Here is a 23,458-nt window from a genome sequence, read left to right on the forward strand (position 1 = left end):
CAGAGGAACTGAGACCAAACAAACTAGTGTGGTGTTTTGTTTTTTTAGTTTTGTTTTTTTAAATAAATCTGACAAAGTGAAGAAACACCAAAGTGGTAAGTGGTGAGACAATGGGAGGTGATGGATGGAAGGGAAGGGGTGCTAAGGGAGGGGGGCATGTGAAGAGGCAAGTGGGTGGGAAGACAAAAAAAGAAGAAAGGATGTAATTTAGGATGGATGTAATTTATAATAGAGGCAGAGAGAGTGGAGGAAGGTTGTAAAGGAGTAGACAGGACAAAAGTAACACTTTGATTTTAGCAACAGGAATGACAGGAGACAGCACTTCCTGGTTACAACACTTTTTCCATGTGTTAAATTTGCTAATGAGTAACACTGAGTGCAGCAGTTTGTCATAACTTATGTCTCCAAGGTCTTTTTTCATTAATCTCAGGCTGTGATATCTTATATTTAAAAGTGTGATGTATTATGTAACATTTTGCTGTAATATGTGTAATAGAGCTAAACTGATTTAATAACAATAATTTTTAACAGGAACAAGTGGAAAAGATAAACCGAGACTACCAATACCCTCGCCCGGTTGCACAACACTTTGCCCCTCATGCTCACTGATACTGTACCTTCCCAGGAATTACTTTTGAATCTAAAATTTCAACCTTTTTAAAACTTTAAAAAATTTGTTTAAAAAAAAAAAAAAAAAAAAAAAAAGCAAAAATTGAGAGAAAGAACATGTGTGTGATTTAAAAAAAAAACAAAAAAGAATTACCATACTTTCTGGACTATAAACCGCAACTTTTTTTCGCCTTGAACCCTGCGGCTTATACAGCGATGCAGCTTGAGTATAGATTTTTACGGGCTAATGGCCACCAGGGGGTGCTCTAGCCGGAAGCACAAAAGTGAAACAAACAGGTGGAAGAGGTGATGCGAAGAGGAGAAGTCTTAATCTTAACTTTTAACAATCATTTTGCGTGTCATGCACAAACCCTCATCATGGAAAACACACGAAGAAATACATATGATGCAGCTTTGAAGTTAAAAGCAATCGATGTGTCTGTCTAAGAAGGAAATAGAGCTGCTGCACGGAAGTGCCACTGAGCAACAACGGAGGAGAGATGTAGAAGGTGTGTGATGGAGCCTTTCTGAGGCTATTCAACTCCAACACTGAAGAAGGTGACTGCAGTGGTTTCAATGAGCAGAAGGAAGATGAAGATAGCAATCAATGACTTTTCTGTGTTTTTTAACCACCTGTGTTCCTGCCGTTTTACTGCCGTGTTACAGGCACTATTTGGAAAAAAGCAGTTAAGGTATGGAAATAAATATTTAAATAATCTTTCTGTTTACCATCTCTCTGTGTAAATATCCCATGTCACAACATGGACACCTACTGCTTATAGTCAGGTGCGACTTAAATTCAGCCACAGCTTATAGTCAGGTGCGGCTTATATTCTGGTGCGCCTTATAGCCTGGAAAGTACAGTAGATCAATAGTGGGGTGGCCGTGGCTCAGTTGGTTGAGCGGGTCGTCCTTTGACCGATGGGTTGGCGATTCAAATTCTGGCTCTGACTGTCCACAGTTAAAGTGTCCTTGGGCAAGACACTGAATCCTAAATTGCTCCCAGTAGAGCCTGGCAGCGCCTTGTATGGCAGCAGCCGCCTACTGTGTGTATGAATGGGAGAATGTGAGGAATTGTAAAGTGCTTTGGGCACCATTAAGGTGCAGAAAATGCGCTATTTAAGTTCAGTCCATTTACCATAGTGTCCAAGGAATGGGTTGGACAAGGTGTCTAAATTGAGATAAAAAAAAAAGTATTGAAAAATCCTAAAATTTATATTCAGCCATCAAACTGTGCAGTGCACCTCTCCTGTTGGCAAAGAACATGTGTGTCAAATTTGAAAAGAATCAGGAAAATAGTGTCCGAGAATTGGGTTGCACAAAAATCTTGGATGAACGATTTTAAAACAATTTTTCTATATATATTTATGTATTTTTTTTTATGTTTTATATTTTGCATAAAAAGCCACTTCTTTGAAAAAAAGAATGACATGATATTGAAATTACATGACAATACATTTTCGGAAATTACATTACTGTTGAACTAAACATATAAGGCTGTAGCTACAGATCATTGTAGGTTTTAAGCAGTTAAGGCTACTTTTCCACTTGATCTGATGATTGTGATTAAAAATACGCACTGACATTAAGCTACAGTGTAACAAAATTATGTGCGCCTGACAGTCATTCAATTCAACAGCCCTCACTACCCCCCACCTCCAAAATGAATCCAGCACAGCTGCCCAGCAATGCCATTTTAGAACATCTAGATGAACTAGGGGATGATTTGGGGCCAGTCACAAGGAGAAGTCATGCAATACCTTCTATGACAAAACTCCTCACGTTACATTTCCTTGCATCTGGATCATTCCAGCACACTGTTGCCATTAGTCCTGGTGTATCCCAGAGCACTTTTTCTAGTGTATTGTCTCCATAACAACAACCACTAGCACACACAAAATCCTCATTTAAATAGGGCGGTTTCCAAGACTTTGCACCTGTTGTCATTTATGCAATCACTCTTAGTAAATCACCTGCAAACTCCACACATAACATTCTAGATTGCGCATGCATGCAAATTAGTACATGCAAATTGGGATCTTAGTAGCCCATAATGTTTCCCTTAAATGTCTTGGGTCAGAATCCCAAAGATATTCAATTTACTGGAAGGAAACCAGAAAATACTTGCATTCAAGAAGCTGGAATCAGAAATGTTTAACTTTTCATCCTTAAGATCCTTTGTGCTTTGGCAACAAGTGTGTAGGAGGAGAGCACAACAACATCAAAATCCAGAAGATTCCCATGCACTGTAAGGCTAGTAGTAGTGAGGATATTTTATGTCAAATCATGCAATATTTTGGGGCCACCTCAAGTGGTGACACGGTTACATGTTTCGTGTTCAATGGGCTCTAACTTTGTACATATATAACCTATATCAATGTGTGTTACACATGCTGTAAGGACCCATGTGCCTAGAACACAAGTCAAATATTTTTAATACAAGGATTTATTATACATCACAGTAATAAGCTAACAAATAAGTGTATACAGAATAGGATAAGAGAAACTTGTGCATGTTCCCTTTACCTGACCCTTTGTAACTTAACCCTCAGCAGGCAAATAGCAGCATAAGTTAGATGAATAAAAATAAAAAAAAACCTCACTATATCAAGCCTTACTGTGTGCAGGAATCTCCTGAACTTTTACCGATACAACCTTTTTAATCCTTAAAACTAGGTTGGGTTAAGTTGAATTACAATAGAAAATTGCATTTGGCTCCACACAGAGAAACAAGATACACTAAAACAGAAACAGTATTTACACAAAAATCAATAAAAATTAACAATATAAAAAAAAAAAAAAAAAAAAAAAAAAAGGGAGAACTTGTGTTCAGTCACGGGTAAATAATCCACTTTAACAGTTTAACAAAAGATTTCTTGCAGGTATTTTTTGTGGATTCAATTAGTTGCCAATTAATTCAAGAGGTGATGGCTAACTGATTAATCAGTGCCACTGTATGATAATCACAATCAAACTAAATGAACACTAGAAACAAATGATGAAAATAATAAATCTGGTAGTGAGAATAAAAACTAATTGTCAAATATCTAGATACGTCTAGGTTGTGATTTTTATTGTTTTAACCCAGTGTTTTTCAACCTTGGGGTCGGGACCCAATATGGGGTCGCCTGAAATTTCTAGTAATTGATAAAAAAACAAACAAACAAACAAAAAAAAAAAAAACGACTTACTGATAAAAAAATACATGGTGTGTTGAGAGAGACAATCACAATTACACAAAAGACATGACAAACTGTGAAGCTGAAACTGAAGCACTGTGGTACTGTTTATCTTTCAAATGTTCATTGTGGTCCGTTTAAGATGCTGCAGCTCTTTCATAATTCATAATTTGTGTTATTGTTTGTTCAGTATTAATTTGCAGCCTTGTAAATACAAGCTGGACTGACTGTACATATCCTGACCAAGGAAAATAAAATTCTCACTTTGTGAAAAAATTTCAACATGGCTTTTCTGCCTCCGTCCATAATAATATACATTATACAGACTAAATGTCATCTAAAACTAACATTTATTTGCAACATAGTAAAGAAAACTATTACATGATCAAAAACAAATTAATTTTAGCAAAAAAAAAAAAAGTCCCCATTTTGAATGTTTGGGGTCGCCAAAAATTTATGATAGGGTCACGAGCCAAAAAAGGTTGGTAACCACTGTTGTAACCCAATAAGACCCAAACAACAAATGGCGACCAAAATTATCTACTAATTTAAAAGGAAATGGCTACTGCCACAGTACTGTGGTACGAAATATCAGTTTGCCAATTGCCACAGAGCCAATCAAATGTTAGCGTTTTTACTAGAGCCAATCATGAACTCATTAGCCACAGTACTGTGGTGATATATGGCATATAATTCAGTGCATTCTTCTGTGCATTTTGCTACCATAGTACTGCAGTACTGAGGCAATTCATGGAAGAAATGACAAATTACTTATAGTATATAGTGTAGAATAGTATTGAGTGCTGCGGTCTGAATTCTGAATTCTGAACGTTGCCTCAGTGGCTGATTTATATCAATGTCAGATTTACCTACTGCCTCCCCCCCCTGGAAAATCCTCCAACACATTACTGAGCGAGCTAAATCTCCACTGTTTACACAGTAGACCAATTTGCTATCTGAATGTCTTGGTACTTTTTGGAATGTAACAAGTCACCAGTCTAGATATGATATAACAAGGGTGCTGACTGAGTCTGTGGTAATAGACAAACCAGTTTTTTTCATGCCACAGTACTGTGTCAGTAGCCACTTCAAATTGAAAATCTTAAATAACTTCTGAAACACTAAAGCTATCAATGCATGTAAAAAAATTGGTGTAAAATACAGTTCTTCATCTTTTCATCAGATATGACCCATTTGGCCGTACAGAGGCTCTGTAGTGAACGTGGAAACACCGTCATCTTCTACAACATTTATTCACCAGTAAACCCTATTGAGTTTAATAAATGACAGTGGATGGAGACAGTTGATTTATGTTAAGTAAATAATGTCTTTGCTTAAAAAGTCACTTTTTCTTTAGTTTTCTCTATTTCTAATAAAATAATCAGAGCTTTTATGAACATCTACATAATCAGTAAATTAAATATGGGGAAATATCTGAGTTTCACTAAAAAAATGCAAAACAGAGAATAATATAATAAATGGTGATAAATCATATAAGAAAGGTGAAATCTAGAGAAAAATTCAAAAAGTAACACTGGGCTTTATGGGTTAAGCAATGTTTTTTAGTTCAGATTCAGCAGTTATAGTTGTGAATCCTGATATTATCCACTGACCACTATCAACCCCCACTTTCTGTTGATTATTTGTAAAATGTATAGTCTATGCTGATTAGTCTCTCTTACATAAAGTACTGATTATAGTTGCAAAATCCACCCTGACACTATGATATGGGCTGCATATTACAAAACTATTTCATAAAAGGTCAGTCATTTAAAATAATAAAAAATTATTTGATTCATTTATAAATTATTTTGGTGCTCCCTCTAAATAAAACAGTCCATTAGATTGAAATGGTCTGTCGTTCATAGCAACATCATTGACCAATTAGAATCAAGCGTCCCAACATGTAATATATTAATATACAGGGTGTCCAAAAAGTCTCTTTACAATTTAACACATTTAACATTTATTACAAAAGCAAATGAATAGACACTAGGGCATTAGTGACTTCAGATTTTTTTCAGATCGACGTATTTGTCAAGAAAGTCGAAGTCGAGTCGACTAGCTGTATGATAACGTCTTCACATTGACAGTGGTGGAACAACACAGACACAGAGCCATTGAACAATGAGCAACTTGTACTAAAGTTCACTGGAACATTAACAATGTACAGTAAAGAGCAGAATAAAAAAACTTGCAAGACACAAGCATCAACAGTCCTTCTCAGACATTTTAACCAAGCAAAACAAAGGCTAACACCTTGAATTTTCTATTAAATTTAAGTGAACAACATAAAGTGGGAAAAATACAGCAGCAGCTAAGACGCACAACGTGTTACAAAAAAGAGCGCATTGTTTTCATGAAATTAATGAACAGAATAATTCAAACACACTGGCTGTCCAAATTATTACTCAATATTGGTCGTGCTTGCATGGTTCACAGAACATTACTTGACAATAGTTTTTCTAGATCACAGTGAGTTTAGTTATCCTACACTGAGTCATCTTCTTCCTTTAGTCTTAGCCTTATGTTAGTGATGCACGGGTCTGTTTTTTTTTTTTTTTTTTTTTTTTTTAAACATGCTTTTGTGGAATTATTTGACCCGCCCCACAAATACAGTGACATTTTTTGGACCTATATCAACCCGACCCGGGCCCACTGATCCGCAAATCACTACCTTGCACTCCATGTTTTCATGTAGAAAGATGAGAGTATCGACAAGCACTAAATGAAGGCTTGCACGCTGTCGGGCAATGGAAGGGAGAGAGAGAATAACACACTACTAATTGACTCCTTCAAAGTAACGTTGCCTTGTACCACAGACGTCGACGTGTTGACAAACCGGCTTTTCTGTTAATGCCCTTATAGACACATCTGTCGAAATTATTACAAAATGAAAAGTAGATATTGAAGTTTTTTAGGAACCCACCAACATGCAGTCCCCAATGTGGTGGTGCACCATCTACCTGGAAAATTATGGTTGGTTGAAGGTCATCCAGTTGTGGTGACACATATTCAGTGAAAAGGTTTTTATTTTTACACTGCATTTGTAATGCTTATATCTTATCTTAAGACTTTTATTCTGATTGCATCTTTTATACTTGTTCTCTGAGAGACCTCTACATAATAATTCCTATGTACTTGAAAGTGTACAAATGGCAAATAAACTAACTTATCTTATCTAATCTTTTCTTATCTATCATTTGGCTCAAGTGCCTGTAAGAGCTGCACTAGTTATTTAACAGAACCTATTTAAGATAAGATAAGATAAGATAAGATAAGATAAGACTTTATTTATCCTTCTGTAGGGAAATTTCACAGTTAACAGCAACAACAAGCAAGTACAGAGAAAAAGACAGGTAGAACAACCACAAACGAGCGAAAAATGAAAATATAAGGAGAAAAATAAGAAATTTCACCTACAGGGTACCTGAATTGCACAAATGCAATTGTAATAACTTTGATAACCACTGAATACATAGAACAAATCTGATTAACATGTCTCATCAATTGATTTTGTAATAATTTTTTTTAAATTGTAAAGAGACTTTGTGGACACCCTGTATATCTCATGGTGTAAGTGATATGGTTAATGGAAAGAAAGGTTAGGAAAGTGGTTTTCAGTGTATCCCTGCACTGTGACATCTCTAGCCCCAGATAAGGGCAACATTATCACAGTGAACAACATGCGCCTTCTGAAACCGCTATCTGTCTGAACCATCACCAAAAATCAATACAGACCTTCAACTATCTGGTTTATTATCATTTAACTACCCTCAGAGAATGACAGAAAGGCAGAATGAGAGACAGAATAAGGGAGCGATAGGAGACAGAAAAAGAGATTGCTTTATTAAGGTTGTAAAATACCAGACAGAGCCGCTCTCGTCTGAGCTGATTGTACCTCAGCCTCCCACCTCCAGTGTTGCTCTGTTTAAAGCCGATCCCAATTTTTCAATCATTTGAGAAAGAGACAGTTATCACTTGCTTATTGAGTAAAAACATTCATCTCAAAAAAGAGAGTAAGGTGGGAAAATACATTTGAACAAAAACAAGACTGATGCTGGATTTCACTGTCTGTTATTCAAAGATTCAAAGCGTTTTATTGTCTTGTGTACATTTAAGAAACAGGCTTCCCTGTACAATGAAAAAGTTTGCCGTCCACATTGAATACCAAGAGAATTTACGATGTATAAAAAAAGGAATATAATAACTTAACTAGGAAATTAAAACAAATAAAATAAAGTGGCATTTAAGAATGGCATGCAAAAGAGTATGAGCATGAAAATAAATAAATAAATAAATAAAATACTGTTTGTAAGACAAAAATATATATTTACATAAATGGGAAATATCTGAGTAATTGATATTGTGGATGTTGAAAGATATCAACATTCCCTGAGTAATTCTATCCACCCCCCATATCACACCATGTGCAACCACAATGTAAATGTGTGCATAATATTGCATTTTTAATTCTGTATTTATATTATATTTATATTTTGCAATTATTTATATAAATACAGAATGTCTTTTCTACCTGTCTTTTTCTCTGCACTTGCTTGTTATATGTTGCTGTTGTTTATTCTGAAGTTTCCCCATGGTGGGATGCATAAAATCTTATCTTATTTTATCTTATCTTATTTTATCTTATCTTATTTTATCTTATCTTATCTTATCCTCTTTTTCCTGCTTCTGCAACAGGGGACAGAAAAGAATTGACTTTATAGTAGCAATAATGAGTATATAAGTTGTATTTACATCTAGAGCTACGTGATCTCATGATTTTAGCTGTTGATCAATGTTAATTTGTCATAAGATCTACTTTTTAGAGGCATTGTACTAAATATGTCATTAAGGAAAAATAACATCTGAAAGTGTCATGTATCAGTATAAGTATGGTGGTACTATAAGAATTTGTACCATTAATATTGGGACAGGTTGCTAAGCTATTGACTTTATTTCAGTCTTCAGTTTACAGTGATATTTTAGCATTTGTCTGCACTAAAGTATTAAGGTTTAGTTCAGAGTTTGTGTGATATGTTTTTCTGTTGCTGAAGACGTAATGACCAAGAATTAACACAAGTCTGTTGGTTTAGGGTCCAGCTTTGAAGTCCAACATCAAGTGAGTCTGATTTACTCAGATGCTTTAAAGTTACAGTGTATAAATGTTTCTGATTTATTAAAAACTTTGGCAGAAGAAAAAGTTTGACTCGTGTTCACTTCATCTATATCACTAAATACTAGTTACAACAATGTCTCTCCTAAATAATGCAAAAAGGTAGAGATATCAACTTACAACAACAAAAACACATCATAAGCATCTATAAACCAGTGGAAAACCAGAAGAAAATTGCTACAGTTCAGTTGTAATTCACTTGCATTATAACTGGTGGTAAAATTGCGATTGATTGTGGATTGTGATTAGACCCGAAGAGATGTTTTGCTCAGATCATCCAACCTTATTTAGATCTTTTACATAAATAAAAGTACTAAAACGACAATGTGAAAAAACTTTGCTACAAGGGAAAGATCTGCATTCAAAAATGTTACTTAAGTAAAGGTGAGTATCATCAGCATAACATGACATTTTTGCAGTACCATGTTTGTTAAATGATATGTACCTTAAACATCTAGTGCAGGAAAAAACAACTACATTACTCACTGTTATGTAGTCAGAGAAATGTACCATATTATACAAGATCATAGTGTTGCTGTCCTGTGCAATCCATGTATCTCTATGCGTCTAGAAAACCAGTGTTTCCAGCTTTGCAAACAGCCATTTTCTTGTGAATCCAAGGCTTTAAAGAGTTTATTTAGCTGAAGATAGAGGGGATTTTGAAGCTCAGCTCATAAAAGCATCACTTCACCCTCATTATAACAAACAAAATCAACAAATTGTTAGATGCAAAGTTTTTACGGGACACAAATGGGATGAAAAATCTAATCTGAAATGGAACCAGAGCTGTGAGACAAATCTAGTGGAGACCACTAAAAAAAAACAAAAAAAAAAACAAAAAAAAAAAACCTGTTCCCAATCTCATGAGTTATTTTAAACATTTTTTCCTGCTGTATTTTCTTGCACACCTGAATGAATACGTTTCCTTCAATGTGTCTGATGCTTTACCAAATATAGAGCCACCTACTTCCTGCCTTTGTGCGCTTCATTACCAGCGTCTTTCCATTCCTTCTATTTGCATACCCTCTACACACTGAATCACTAGCTCCTCCGTCTTCCTTAAGGTTAGGGTTTTTTTATTTCCAGGTGATATAAACAAAAGAAATATGGCCACAGCGGCAGCCCTGCTCTTCTTTTAACCACCCACGAGGTAATGTATCACGATTCATTTGATTAATAGCCAACAAAAGCAAAAGCAGCGTATGAGAGCATTTGCTGTGCGTTCACCGTGTATGCTGAACTCCCACACTCGACAACACGTACAACAAATCACCATAAATGCAGACAACCTAAAAGGGACACATTTAAGGGAGAGAGTAAATGACTATTGGCTATTAATAATTAAGTATTTGTCAAAGTTTGCTTATTTTTTTTACTTTGTTGTAGAAAAAAAATGCATAATGCCACTTAAAAGGCAAGAATAAACATAGATCTAACTGTGTTTAACAGTGTGTTTATGTATTAAAAAACAAATGGGTAGTTTTCTTGTCATTCTTACATTTTTATTGAAATTTTCTATGATTTACTAGTGTTTGGAAGCAAAGTCTGGTGTAAAACGCATACATACAACCAACTGAAAATACATGACTTGCCTTTTTAAACTATAAAGACCCAGTGCTACATGTGCGTCAGTTCCCAAATGAGTTTTTCTCTCTATTTAACCTTTCTGAAATTATTTATCACCATTTATTATTATATCCTCTATATTTTGCATTTTTTACTCTAAATCATGATTTAAGTGTTAATAAGCATTTACTGTATTGTCCACCTCATTTGCTGCAACATTTCTTCCAAACAGAGATTTTTTCTTTATCAACATTTTCAACCTCTACCTCTACCTTGTCCCATCCTCCCTCTCCACCTCCCATCCTGCTTTTCACCTCGCCTGATCTCCTCCTTACAAGCGCCAACACTTTATTATTCAGCAGGGCTTCACAGGGACACTGTGAAATCACCTATTTCACGGATCCCTTATCGAGTGTGACACTTCCCACACATCAAACAGCAGATCGTCCGACTGTTTCTCTCTGCGTCTGTTGGCCCGAGTTTCCCTGTCGCTGCCCGACTTTCTGTTTTGTCTCTGTGCCGTGTTTTTTCTTTTACCCTTTAGCCTTGCAAGCAAAAAGCACATAAGCTGCAGTGCACAGACTCAATTGCTCTGAAGCACTAGATGAAAAAGGCAAGAACGCTTACCAGGCTGCTCAAGGTCCTCATTTGGTAATTACGTCTCCTATTGATACAAAGCTGAGCGAGAATCAGAGCATGTTCGACTGCTCATTATACTGATGACACTTATGGCAGCAGGACTATGGATTACAATGATTATCCTGATTACTCTGTAACTCGACACCCAGATAGGACAGAAGTACATCATAAACTTTAAACACATCACATTAAAAACAAGTACGCATTTCCTAAAGCTAAATCCTTAAAGTTACACAACTATTTCTGTAACAACTTCCATGTTTTTTTCTTTCCCAAGAAATGTATTACCATTTATTGTAATATTATCCTCTACATTTTGTCAGTGAAAATAAGATAAGAGATATGACTTTATTAGTCCCACAAGGGGAAATTCCAGAAAATCTGGAATGTTTCTACATTCAAATTACTGATTATGTAGATCTCCCCCCTTGAACTGCCACCTTACCGTGGTGGGGGAGTTTGAGGGCCCGAATGATCACAGGAGCTATGTTGTCGGGGGCTTTATGCCCCTGGTAGGGTCTCCCAAGGCAAACAGGTCCTGGGTGACGGGCCAGACTAAGAGCAGTTCAGAAGCCCTTATGAAAATGAAACAACTCAACAACGTGACATCGCCCGGTATGGCGCAGCCGGGGCCCCACCCTGGAGCCAGGCCTGGGGTTGGGGCTTGAATGTGAGTGCCTGGTGGCCGGGCCTTTGCCCACGGGGTCCGGCCAGGCCCAGCCCGAAGGGGCAACGTGGGCCCGCCCTCCGGTGGACTCACCACCCACCGAGGGAATCATAGGGGCCGGGTGCAGTGTGGATTGGGTGGCAGTCGACGGCAGAGGGCCCAACAATCCGATCCCTGGACACAGAGTCTAGCTCTTGGGACATGGAATGTCACTTCGCTGGGGGGGAAGGGGCCGGAGCTTGTGAGGGAGGTTGAGAGATACCATCTAGATATAGTCGGGCTCACCTCCACACACAGCTTGGGCTCTGGAACCCAACCCCTCGAAAGGGGCTGGACTCTCCACTTCTCTGGCGTTGCCCGTGGTGAGAGCCGGTGGGCTGGTGTGGACTTGCTCTTAGCCCCTCAGCTCAACCGCCATGTGTTGGAGTTCACCCTGGTGAACGAGAGGGTCGCGTCCCTGCGTCTTCGGGTCGGGGACAGGTGCCTCACTGTTGTTTTGGCTTACGGGCCGAACAGCAGTGCAGAGTACCCGGCCTTCTTGGAGTCCCTGGGAGGGGTGCTGGATGGTGCTCCGACTGGGGACTCCATTGTTCTCCTGGGTGACTTCAATGCCCACGTGGGCAACAACAGTGAGACCTGGAGGGGGGTGATGGGGAGGAACGGCCTCCCTGATCTGAACCCGAGTGGTGTTTTGTTATTGGACTTCTATGCTAGTCACAGTTTGTCCATAACAAACACCATGTTCGAACACAGGGATGTCCATAAGTGCACTTGGCACCAGGACACCCTAGGCCAGAGGTCAATGATTGACTTTGCTGTCGTATCATCAGACCTCCGGTTGCGTGTTTTGGACACTCGGGGGAGGAGAGGGGCAGAGCTGTCAACCAATCACTACCTGGTGATGAGTTGGATCCGCTGGCGAAGGAGGAAACCGGACCAACTTGGCAGGCCCAAACATGTTGTGAGGGTCTGCTGGGAACGTCTGGCAGAGCCCGATGTCAGTGCGGTCTTCTACTCTCACCTCCGGGAGAGCTTCTCCCAGATCCCGGGGGAGGTTGGGGACATTGAGTCCGAGTGGACCATGTTCTCCACCTCCATTGTTGAAGCAGCTGCTCGGAGCTGTGGTTGCAGGGTCTCCAGTGCCTGTTGTGGCGGCAATCCCCGAACCCGGTGATGGACCCTGGAAGTAAGGGATGCTGTCAAGCTGAAGAAGGAGTCTTATCGAGCCTTGTTGGCCCGTGGGACTCCTGAGGCAGCTGATAGGTACCGGCAGGCCAGGTGTGCAGCAGCCCGAGCAGTTGTGGAGGCAAAAACTCGGGTCTGGGTGGAGTCTGGGGAGGCCATGGAGGAGGACTATCAGTCGGCCTCGAGGAAATTCTGGCAAACCATCCGGTGCCTCAGGAGGGGAAAGCAGTGCACCACCAACATTGTTTACAGTTGAAGTGGAGAGCTGCTGACCTCGACTGGAGATGTTGTCGGACGGTGGAAGGAATACTTCGAGGATCTCCTCAATCCCACTGTCACGTCTTCCATGGAGGAAACAGAGGCTGAGGTCTCAGAGGTGGACTCGTTCATCACCCAAGCTGAAGTCACCAAGGTGGTTGGCAAGCTCCTCGGTGGCAGGGCTCCGGGGGTGGATGAGATTCGCCCTGAATACCTTAAGTCTCTGGATGTGCAGGGACTGTCTTGGTTGACATGTCTCTGTAACATCGCATGGCAGTTGGGGACAGTACCTCTGGATTGGCAGACCGGGGTGGTGGTCCCCCTTTTTAAGAAGGGGGGCCGGAGGATGTGCTCCAACTACAGGGGGATCACACTCCTCAGCCTCCCGGGGAAAGTCTATTCCAGGGTACTGGAGAGGAGGATCTGACCGATAGTCGAACCTCGGATCCAGGAGGAACAATGCAGTTTTCGTCCTGGCTGCGGAACACTGGACCAGCTCTATACTCTCCATTGAGTGCTCGAGGGTTCATGGGAGTTCGCCCAACCAGTCCACATGTGTTTTGTGGATCTGGAGAAGGCGTGCGACCGTGTCCCTCGTGATATCCTGTGGGGGGTGCTTCGGGAGTATGGGGTCCGGGGCCCTTTGCTAAGGGCAGTCCGGTCCTTGTATGACCGAAGCAGGAGCCTGGTTCACATTGCCGGCAGTAAGTCAGACCTGTTCCAGGTGCATGTTGGACTCTGGCAGGGCTGCCCTTTGTCACCGGTTCTGTTCATAATTTTTATGGACAGAATTTCTAGGCACAGCCAGGGGCCGGAGGGGGCCCGGTTTGGGGACCACAGGATTTCATCTCTGCTTTTTGCAGATGACGTTGTCCTGTTGGCCTCATCAAACCTGGACCTTCAGCGTGCCCTGGGGTGGTTTGCAGCTGAGTGTGAAGCGAGCGGGATGAGGATCAGCACCTCCAAATCCGAGGCCGTGGTTCTCGACCGGAAAAAGGTGGTTTGCCCTCTCCGGGTCGGTGGAGAGTTTTTGCCCCAAGTGGAGGAGTTTAAGTATCTTGTGGTCTTGTTCACGAGTGAGGGAAGGATGGAGCGTGAGATTGACAGACGGCGTCTGAAGTGATGCAGTCATTGTATCGGTCTGTCATGGTGAAGAAGGAGCTGAGCCGAGAGGCAAAGCTCTCGATTTACCGGTCAATCTACGTTCCTACCCTCACCTATGGTCATGAGCTTTGGGTCATGACCGAAAGGACAAGATCCCGGATACAAGCGGTCGAAATGAGTTTCCTCCGCAGGGTGGCTGGGTGGACCCTTAGGGATAGGGAGAGTAGCTCAGTCACCAGGGAGGAGCTCGGAGTAGAGCCGCTGCTCGTTCGCATCGAGAGGGGCCAGCTGAGGTGGCTCGGGCATCTGTTTCGGATGCCTCCTGGACGTCTCCCTGGGGAGGTGTTCCGGGCATGTCCCACTGGGAGGAGACCTCGGGGAAGACCCAGGACATGTTGGAGAGACTATGTCTCTCGGCTGGCCTGGGAACGCCTCGGGGTCGCCCCCGGAAGAGCTGGAGGGGGTGTCTGGGGACAGGGAAGTCTGGGCATCCCTGCTTAGACTGTTCCCCCCACGACCCAGCCCCAGAAGAAGTGGAAGATAATTGATGGATGGATGATCGTGTAGATGTTCATAAAACTCAAAGTAAATTCAAAGACTATTTTATCAACACACAAGAAAGTGAAACTGTTTTTTTCGGGTTCATCGGTTTAAGAAGCAGCTGCATAAATCACAAGTCAGATGAAGGTATACAAGTGTCAAATGATAAAAAACTGTTGACTTTCTGACCTCTGATTGAGTGTGTGGTGTATCATTGTGTTTCCCAAATTTAGGGTTGGGGCCCATAACTGGATGCCAAGCTGTTATTACTGTCACCAATTGGGAGGAGAAAATAAATAGTAGAATGAGTTAATTTTTCTAATTGACCATAAGAAAAATTCGTAAATGTCAACCTCAGCAAAGCCATGTGCATCAAAGGAGCTAACAAGACAAAACATAATAAGATGAAAATGATGTTAAAGAGGCAACAACACCATAACAAAGATAGCTGCAATGAGATGGAAACTACATAAAAATCAGTATTTTGATAGTTGGAGAATCAGTAAAAATGTAGATCTACTTTTGTGATTTGGGTCCCGAGGAGACATAATATTTCTGTTATGGGTGTTTTGGGTGAAACAGCAATTTTTGTTCAGCTGCTTGACTCATTTCTAACATTTCTACGTAGTGAAATTAAACTTTTATGATATTACTTTTGTAGGTCACAGTTCCGTATTTTTTTGTAGCTAACTCTAAATTATTGTGGATCCACAGCTGGGCATGTCAGTGGATCTCCAGGTTTTTATAAGCAAGATATGAGAATGAGCTAAATTTAACATTTAAGCTGGTCTGTGTTTTGTTTATAATCTTTACGAGGGCTGAGCCTGAATTTTGTCAGTTGAATCAGATGTGGCCGTTTACTATCAAGCTTCAACTTTTAAAAAAAATAATTTTATTCTTTTTTTCACAAACAGATCTATGTGTCTCACTAGTGATTTTAAGCACATTAACAAATCAGTAGGCCAGCAGCAGCAGCAGCAGCAGCAGCACCATCATAATGGAACTGGATGCGTAACATGAGGACGCCTCCAACAGAGGCTGCAAAACCAGGCAATTGTATTAGATCAGATTTAATTTATATTTGATATGGACAAAACATCACTGGAATTGCAATAAATCATTAGCCTCATAGCATAATTGTCTAAGTCATACACTATATGGACAAAAGTATTGGGACACACTGGATTCAGGTGTTTCTTTTATAACAAGGGTCTGGGCCACAAAACACCAATGACAAATGTCATAATATAGTTTTACATTGTGATAAATATCATGTTGATTATTTATATTGATGTGTTCCAACATTTTTGTCCATGTAGTTTATAAACACCAATATTTCCTTTTTAAGTTTAATGGGAGATTTTTTCTTCCTTAGTGAGATGTGAAGAGAGCAGATGGATAGTTGTGCTAGAAAATTATTATTTCAAAATCATCAGTCATGGATAAAAAAAACAAAAACAAAATCAATGTTGAGACAAATTAAGTAAAAACTATCTTTGAGGCATTTTGGAAGCAAACATAAAAATTTAAACCAAACTAACCAATGAAATTCAATGCGTCCCAATACTTTCATTCATATAGTGAATGACTTAGCCAATCATGCTATGAGGCCACTATCAATAAGAACCAGATGCGTTGTATGAAGTGCCCTCGGTGAAACAATAATTTATATCTGTCCACCAGAGGCTTTAAAAAACAACTAAGAAACTAAAAAATGTGTCTCCTCTTGACATAATATTTTCAGTTTATGCTGAGGTTATGGTGGGTCAGCCAGACTAGCAACAGACAGCATTGTACATCCTCCTTGGCTGAGGTAAACATGTTAAAATCATTGTCTAAATATACTTCTGTAGCTGTTAATATACCTGGGCAGGCTGCCAAAGCAAAATTCTGTTAAACTAAAAGGATTACCACATCTTGGCACATGTACATGTAAATACTTGAAATATTTGCATGACGTTGAACATGTTTGCACATATGACATGCAATCTGTACTGCCAAGATGAAACAGTCGTATATCATGCTAATGCATCTGCTTCAGAACCTCTGATCCCATCGTACATGTCAGTTATCTGCTGTCTGTTAGATGGTGAAATATTTTAATAGCATTTAGCATTTTTAACCAATTCAGTTCAATCCAATCCTATTTTATTTATATAGCGCCGAATCACAACAAAAGTTATCTCATGGCACTTTACATATAGAGCCGGTTGAAACCAGACTCTCAACCTTTATTGTCAGTTCATTAATTTGGACCATAATACTTAAATTAAATTTTTTTTCAAACATGGTTGTTAAATAGGCATGACATTTTAACTTAATACTCTACTTGTTGGAATATTGCGTCTCATAATCTGAAAACACACTATATGGACAAAAGCCTTGGGACACACTGAGTTCAGGTGTTTCATTACTAACAGGGGCTGAGGTATAAAACACACACACACACACCGGTGAAAGGCACGCGCATGCACCCCCCCATTACACACCGCCACACCAATAGGTGAATTCCATAGGAAACACTGACTGTATCCAATGGTTCAATAAATCAATCATTAAGGAATATGACAAGCTTTTTTCATGAAGTATATAATCAGTATTCAGCTTTTATTCTTATAGACCGTATTGAAAAAGAAATTCAGGTTCTCAGGAAAATCGCCGCTTATCAATTAATCGATAATCGATCAATAAGGGCAACCAACTAACGATTAATAAATTAATCGATAATTTGCATCCCTAATTCTGACCGTACATAATCATTTTAAGCCACAAGTAACTCTGTAAGTCTGGTTTCTTCAGTCTCCCTTCAGGAGGAAAATCAGCCTTTAAGCTTAAAGGAAATATTGATTTGACACTTATTGTGATAGTTATGGACAAGAACTGGACAGCATGATAATATTTCAAATAAACAGGACAGGGAAGTCACCACAAGCTGTGTGTTGTGTGCCAATGTCTTCATAATATATCTATATCCATTTATCTAACTATATCTGTATCGATACCTATTATAAGTGTGGAAGCTTTTATGCCAACTTTCATCACATTTTTTTGCAACATTTTAGAAGAACTGCACTAATCTGAGGCATTTTAATATGTATGTAAGGTATTGTGATGTGATTTCTGAGCCACATACAATGGTCATCTTATCCTGCCTTCACATCCAATGTAAATTATGGTAAATACTAGTTACAAACTCAAAATTGCACATGAACACCCCCTCATGTTGCATTTTAAACTAGAAAACTGGGAAAAAATTTTGATCCACAAACAGCCGAGATAACTTTTGTACTTTCCAACATGGCGGAGAGCAACAAGGGATTCGCGGTTAGCTGATGATTTTGCACATTTATGGCACACAATTTGAAAAAAAATGTACCAAAAAAAAAAAATGCTGTAGCATCCAAAACATCCAAAACTACCTGAGTTGCAAATCATGATTAATTATGTGTGGGCCATTTTACATTTTGCAACAACAACAAAAGCACTTGAACACAACACACTTGAAATTTCAAATTCTCAAGTGCAAAGAATCATCTTCCTGATAGCACGTGAAGGCAGCATTAGTTACAGGAGGCTGGTCCAGAGATCCATTGGTGCAAAATCTCTGAAACTTTAAGCCTAGCATGTCTACTTTGTCTTCGACTATCACAGTTAACAGTGATATCAACATGCTTTGACTGATAACTGATTGCTGTACACCTCAGTGCTCCTAACTCCAGCCTTTATTAAACTGTATTTCCACTGTCAATACTTGTATTTTGAGAAGAATTATTAACATATATGGACATTTGTTCTAGTTATTGGTAAGTATACTAGCAACAGCAGTTCTACTTTTTAACAGTTACAGTTCAGTTTGCTGTGCATCCATAGGCCCTTTTCCACCGCAGGAACTTTTGCAGGAACTTTGAGCATTACCCTGAACTTTGAAAAACCCTGGTGCGTTTGCACCGAAAATTACCCGGGTAAATACCTTTCCCTTGGCCCTGAACTTTCCCTGAAGAAGTTCCTGGTAGGGAGGTAGTACTCTTCAGATTACCAGAAATTCTTAGGAGCAGGGCTGTGTGCTGGAGAACACTAAGTGGTGGACTACACTCGCAGCATTTCCGCATTCCGTTCACCCACGCAATTTAATTCATTCTATACAAGCTTTGTATTTTGATAATCCAGAAAATCAACCAAAAGAGAAGCTACAACAAGTTGAGGACAACGAGGTCCAGGCTATTTTGAGAGTTTTTGTGGAGGAGGAAATTCAGACGGACTTTGAATCGCTGACACCAAAGGAGCCAGGTTCGAGTAAAAGCTGTCGAAAACAAATACATGTAAGGCACAAGCCTAAAGAAATACCAGAAAAGCTGGAGAAACTTATGCAGGATTAAAAGAAACTAAAGGACCATAACGGTCGCAGTGGATCCAACTGCTGAACAAATCAATGGTATGTATATTACAGAAATATTCACTGTTCCGTTGGTTCCATGCTGTAACAGTAGTCAGCAGCACATCAGCTCTTTAGTCAAAAGTTGGGTTAACCTAATGCTAATGCTAACTGGTCAACAGTATAACGCTAAACCTAAATCAGAGAACTGGATGTATTAGTGTTGTCGCCATGAGCGGAACACTGATTTATTCTTTGTGATTTGTGATTTCTACCTGAAATGGACTGGATGGACTCGCCTCTTTTTCCAAACCTGCGGCTCATTTGTGCGCTCGTCCATCATTTCCTGCTGTTTACAATGGCCCAGGTAAGACATTTCACATGTCACATCACAGTAGTAGGAATCTGTCATCATGTATTCTGTATTTAGCATTTTTATTACTTTTCATGTAGGAAAGCGAAAAAGGGACCAGGACCATGGAGTTCCAAACTGGCTGACCAGCTGGTCCTCACACTGGTCCAGAAGCCTGAAACTTTCACAGATGTTTATTTCCTTTTTAATCGCAAAGCAACTTGTTTTTTTTTTGGCACCTTTTGTTTTGTTTCAATTTTTAATAAAAAAAAAATCTAGCCTAATATTGTCATTTCATTTACAAGGCATCAAAATATAAGTAGAATATAAGTACTTTTATAAGTAATATGCAGTCAAATTAAATGCAGGCATTTGAGTAAATCTGTCTGACTTTAGGGTTGAACCTGGACTATATCTGTAAAACAATAGAAATGAAAAAGAACCATCCATTACACTTAAAGTTAGATGTGATTGAGTTTAAGGAATCAGAAGTTGAAAATACATGTTCTACAATTTTAAATAGAAGTTAAGGACATGTAATGATGGTTAACTTCATTTAAAATGTATTCCAGATGGATTAAGTGATTCAACAACCAGTAAAATGTTAAACCCAAACCGTCCACTTAAAGTACTGTGTCATTTTATTGTGCTAGAGCTTAGTTTGTGAATGTACATGAACTGTACTGCAGTTTCTTTTACTGCTTCCCCAAACATCATCAGCCTGATTTGAATAAATTACCCTGAACTTTGGGGTGTGATGGAAACACAATTACCAGGAATTCTTTTACCCAAATAAGTTCCTGGTAATAAAGTTCCCGTGCTTTTGGTGGAAAAGGGCCTCATGTCCCTCTGTCTCTTCCTTTAACTCTCTCTCTTTAACCCTTTAACTGGTCAAGGCAGACAACCATCCTCTAAGAGTCGGGGTCTGCTCCAGGATTCTTCCTGTTAAAGGTAGTTTTTCCTTCCACTGTCACCAAGTGTTTGCTCCTGGAGGATTCTGTTGGTGTCTGTGAATTGGCTGAAGAGCCTGGTTTAGACCAGTTCTAAATGTAAGGTGTCATGAGATAACTTTTGTAAAGATGTGATGCAATATTAATAAAATTGGATTGATTAATTGATTGATTGATTGATTAATTGAACTGACCAGCTGTACTTCAACTGATACCACCAGAGCTACGTCCATGCCAAACACCCATGCCTTTTATCTGTCTGTGACTCTTTCAGTCTTGTGTAATCTAATGTAATCCTTAATCTCCATTGGGTCTTGTGACTGGCCACCTTTAATCCAGCTACAACTCCCATAAACTGAATGTTGGTTCTGTAGTCTGGTGTAATCCACTCAGCCAAAGTGACAACGCCATTAGAGGGACATCACTTCTCACTACAGTCAGACGACCATCTGCCTAACTCTGTCTGTCTCCTGTTTCACACACATACTGTACAACAACTACAAATACTTCCTACTATTCCTTGATTGCCAGTTAACCATCTGTTCAACAACTACGAACAAACACATTTCATAAAAAATGTTTTTTTTCTCCAGCTTTCCCTCCAGATGGAAGCCTTAGGGATGACAGCATTAATCTAATTTTTTCTCCTTTTACTACACTGTGAGGTACCCATTTCATTACAAGCAAATAAAATAAAATACACAAGCCCTCATATACATAAAAACAGGTTCCCAAGGTAGATGCATTTTAATCCATATTTAAATGATCTTATAAAGCCTTCTTTATTTACAGCTATTGGGAGTATAGTTGGGCGCTTTTATTGTCCAATATTAGCGTGGTCTTTTATGTTTGTCCACTGGGCAGCTCACTTGTGTGATGATGCTTTGGAGCCTTTCTCAAGTACACTAAAGCAGTGGTCCCCAACTTTTTTTGTACTACAGACCAGTTTTATGCATGAAAATTTTCCACGGACCAGGTAGAGGTGCGGGGGTTCCAGTAACAAAAACCTCTGCCAGTTCAGAGCATGTGATCTGAAACATTTACACTGTATATCAGGCAATTACAATGATTCTACAGTATAATATCAACTCACCCTAATGCAGAATCAGTTGGAACCTTGAACTTGTTTCCCTGCAACTAGATGGTCCCATCTGGGGGTAATGGGAGACACACACTCCAATTGTGTTCCGTATACATACCCAGCCACACAAAGATATGAGGTTGGAAACGGAAGGACTTCCAGGGCTTTTGTGGCGATATCCACACATTCTGCTTTGACTTTAATCCAGAATGCAAAGAGGTTTGAAGTTGTCTCAAACATGGATTGATGTGCCGGAGCACTTTTGAAGTGCTTGTGTGTCACCTGTTGCGATGAACCTGTAACTTAGGCAGGAATTATGATATTTCCTTATAAATGCAGCTTTCTGTTTGCAGGCAATCTGTGACCCTTCTGCAGCCTCATTGTTTCCTTGTGTCTTCCTGAAAAAGTTCTCCAGTGAATTTTGTTTTTGGCTCATTTCTTTAGGTTGTGTTTCTCCTTATTCACGAAATGGCGCGCCAGAGTCAAGAGTGGTTGTGAGTCGAGGGTGGAAACGGTCGCTTTTCAAAATAAAATCTCTGCAAGACTAATGGAAAAAATTGCTTTAATATTAACCACAATTTTTTTTTTCTTTGCAGCCCGGTACGAAATGATCCACGGACTGGTAACGGCCCGGGGACCGGGGGTTGGGGACCACTGCACTGAAGCATTTCACATAGATTTTGTAAGTGTTCTGAAGGACAAAAACAAAGAAAATACTCCTATCAGCCTCATAAGAACACCAGCTAATCTTCCTTTTTTGCCCGTATTTCATGGAAAATTATATTTTTCAGACTAAAATGAACATGTAAACCCTGATGTCATCAGCTGGATTCATCACCATTGATAGGCATGCAGAATAACACCTGCTACCACACACAGCACTCCATACACCAACAGCCCCAAATCACAAGCTTTCATTTTGCCACAAATTCCTGCAAATCTTGTTGATGAAATGTGCTGCCTAATTGAGGGGACCAAGCTGCTTTTTCAATGACTATATCTTGATCCTAAAGCAAAAAAAAAAAAAAAAACAGAAAAAGCTTTCCTCTGCGCAATGTTCTTTCGTTCACTGCAGGGATGGCACATGAGTGAAAATTAATACAGCGACAGATTTGTTGGACAAATACGTGATGATAATTTGATCATCTGGTGTCTTTGTTATCAAACCATGATATTCATGCCAGGAGTCTGACATGCAGGTTGGTCTATAGCCATTTAAATAAGGAGGGAAATAGAGTCAAGACAAAAGGGTGATGATTTCTGTTGGGAAATTCTGAATAACTTTCAATACTGAAAGAAATGAGGCAGCTGTGGTGGTGAGAGGAGCTGATTGGAGAAAAAATAAATAAAAAAGCAAGTATTGACATGTATGACAGACTGGGTGCAACGTACCTGCCTGATTGGTTGTCACATTAAGTGTCACATACTGCTTGGCATGGTCTTTGGCCAGCTCTGACACACCGTTGACAGCCTCCAGCAGGAAGCTGTAGTTGGTGTGTGACTGCAGGTCGGCCACCATCACTGAGGTATTTGACAGGCCGACGCGACGTGGCAGAAAGCGAACGTTGGGGCCACACTCTTCCAAGCCTCTTCCGTCTGGCAGGACCCGTCTGCACAAGATGTTGTAGCGCACATCCTTCCTGCCACCTGTCTCCATAGGAATGGACCACTCCAGGAAGACGCTGGTCTCATTGACATTAGAGATGGCGTTGCGGGGAGCTGAGGGAGGGCCTAAGAGAAGTGGAAGGTTTAGATTCAGAGATATACACAGATGATCCAA

At 39.7% G+C, this 23,458-nt stretch overlaps 1 protein-coding gene across 1 annotated transcript in view; it reads right to left on the minus strand.

Moving 5' to 3' along the window:
* Positions 1–23,458, minus strand: part of epha5 (EPH receptor A5) — a 132,375-nt gene that overhangs the window by 52,807 nt on the left and 56,110 nt on the right. The window contains exon 5 of the mRNA XM_030148803.1: positions 23,071–23,409. Coding sequence (XP_030004663.1) covers positions 23,071–23,409 — 339 coding nt within the window. The remainder of the gene's footprint in view (positions 1–23,070; positions 23,410–23,458) is intronic.

The sequence above is a fragment of the Sphaeramia orbicularis genome, chromosome 12, assembly GCF_902148855.1.
Source record: "Sphaeramia orbicularis chromosome 12, fSphaOr1.1, whole genome shotgun sequence".
Lineage (NCBI taxonomy): Eukaryota > Metazoa > Chordata > Actinopteri > Kurtiformes > Apogonidae > Sphaeramia > Sphaeramia orbicularis.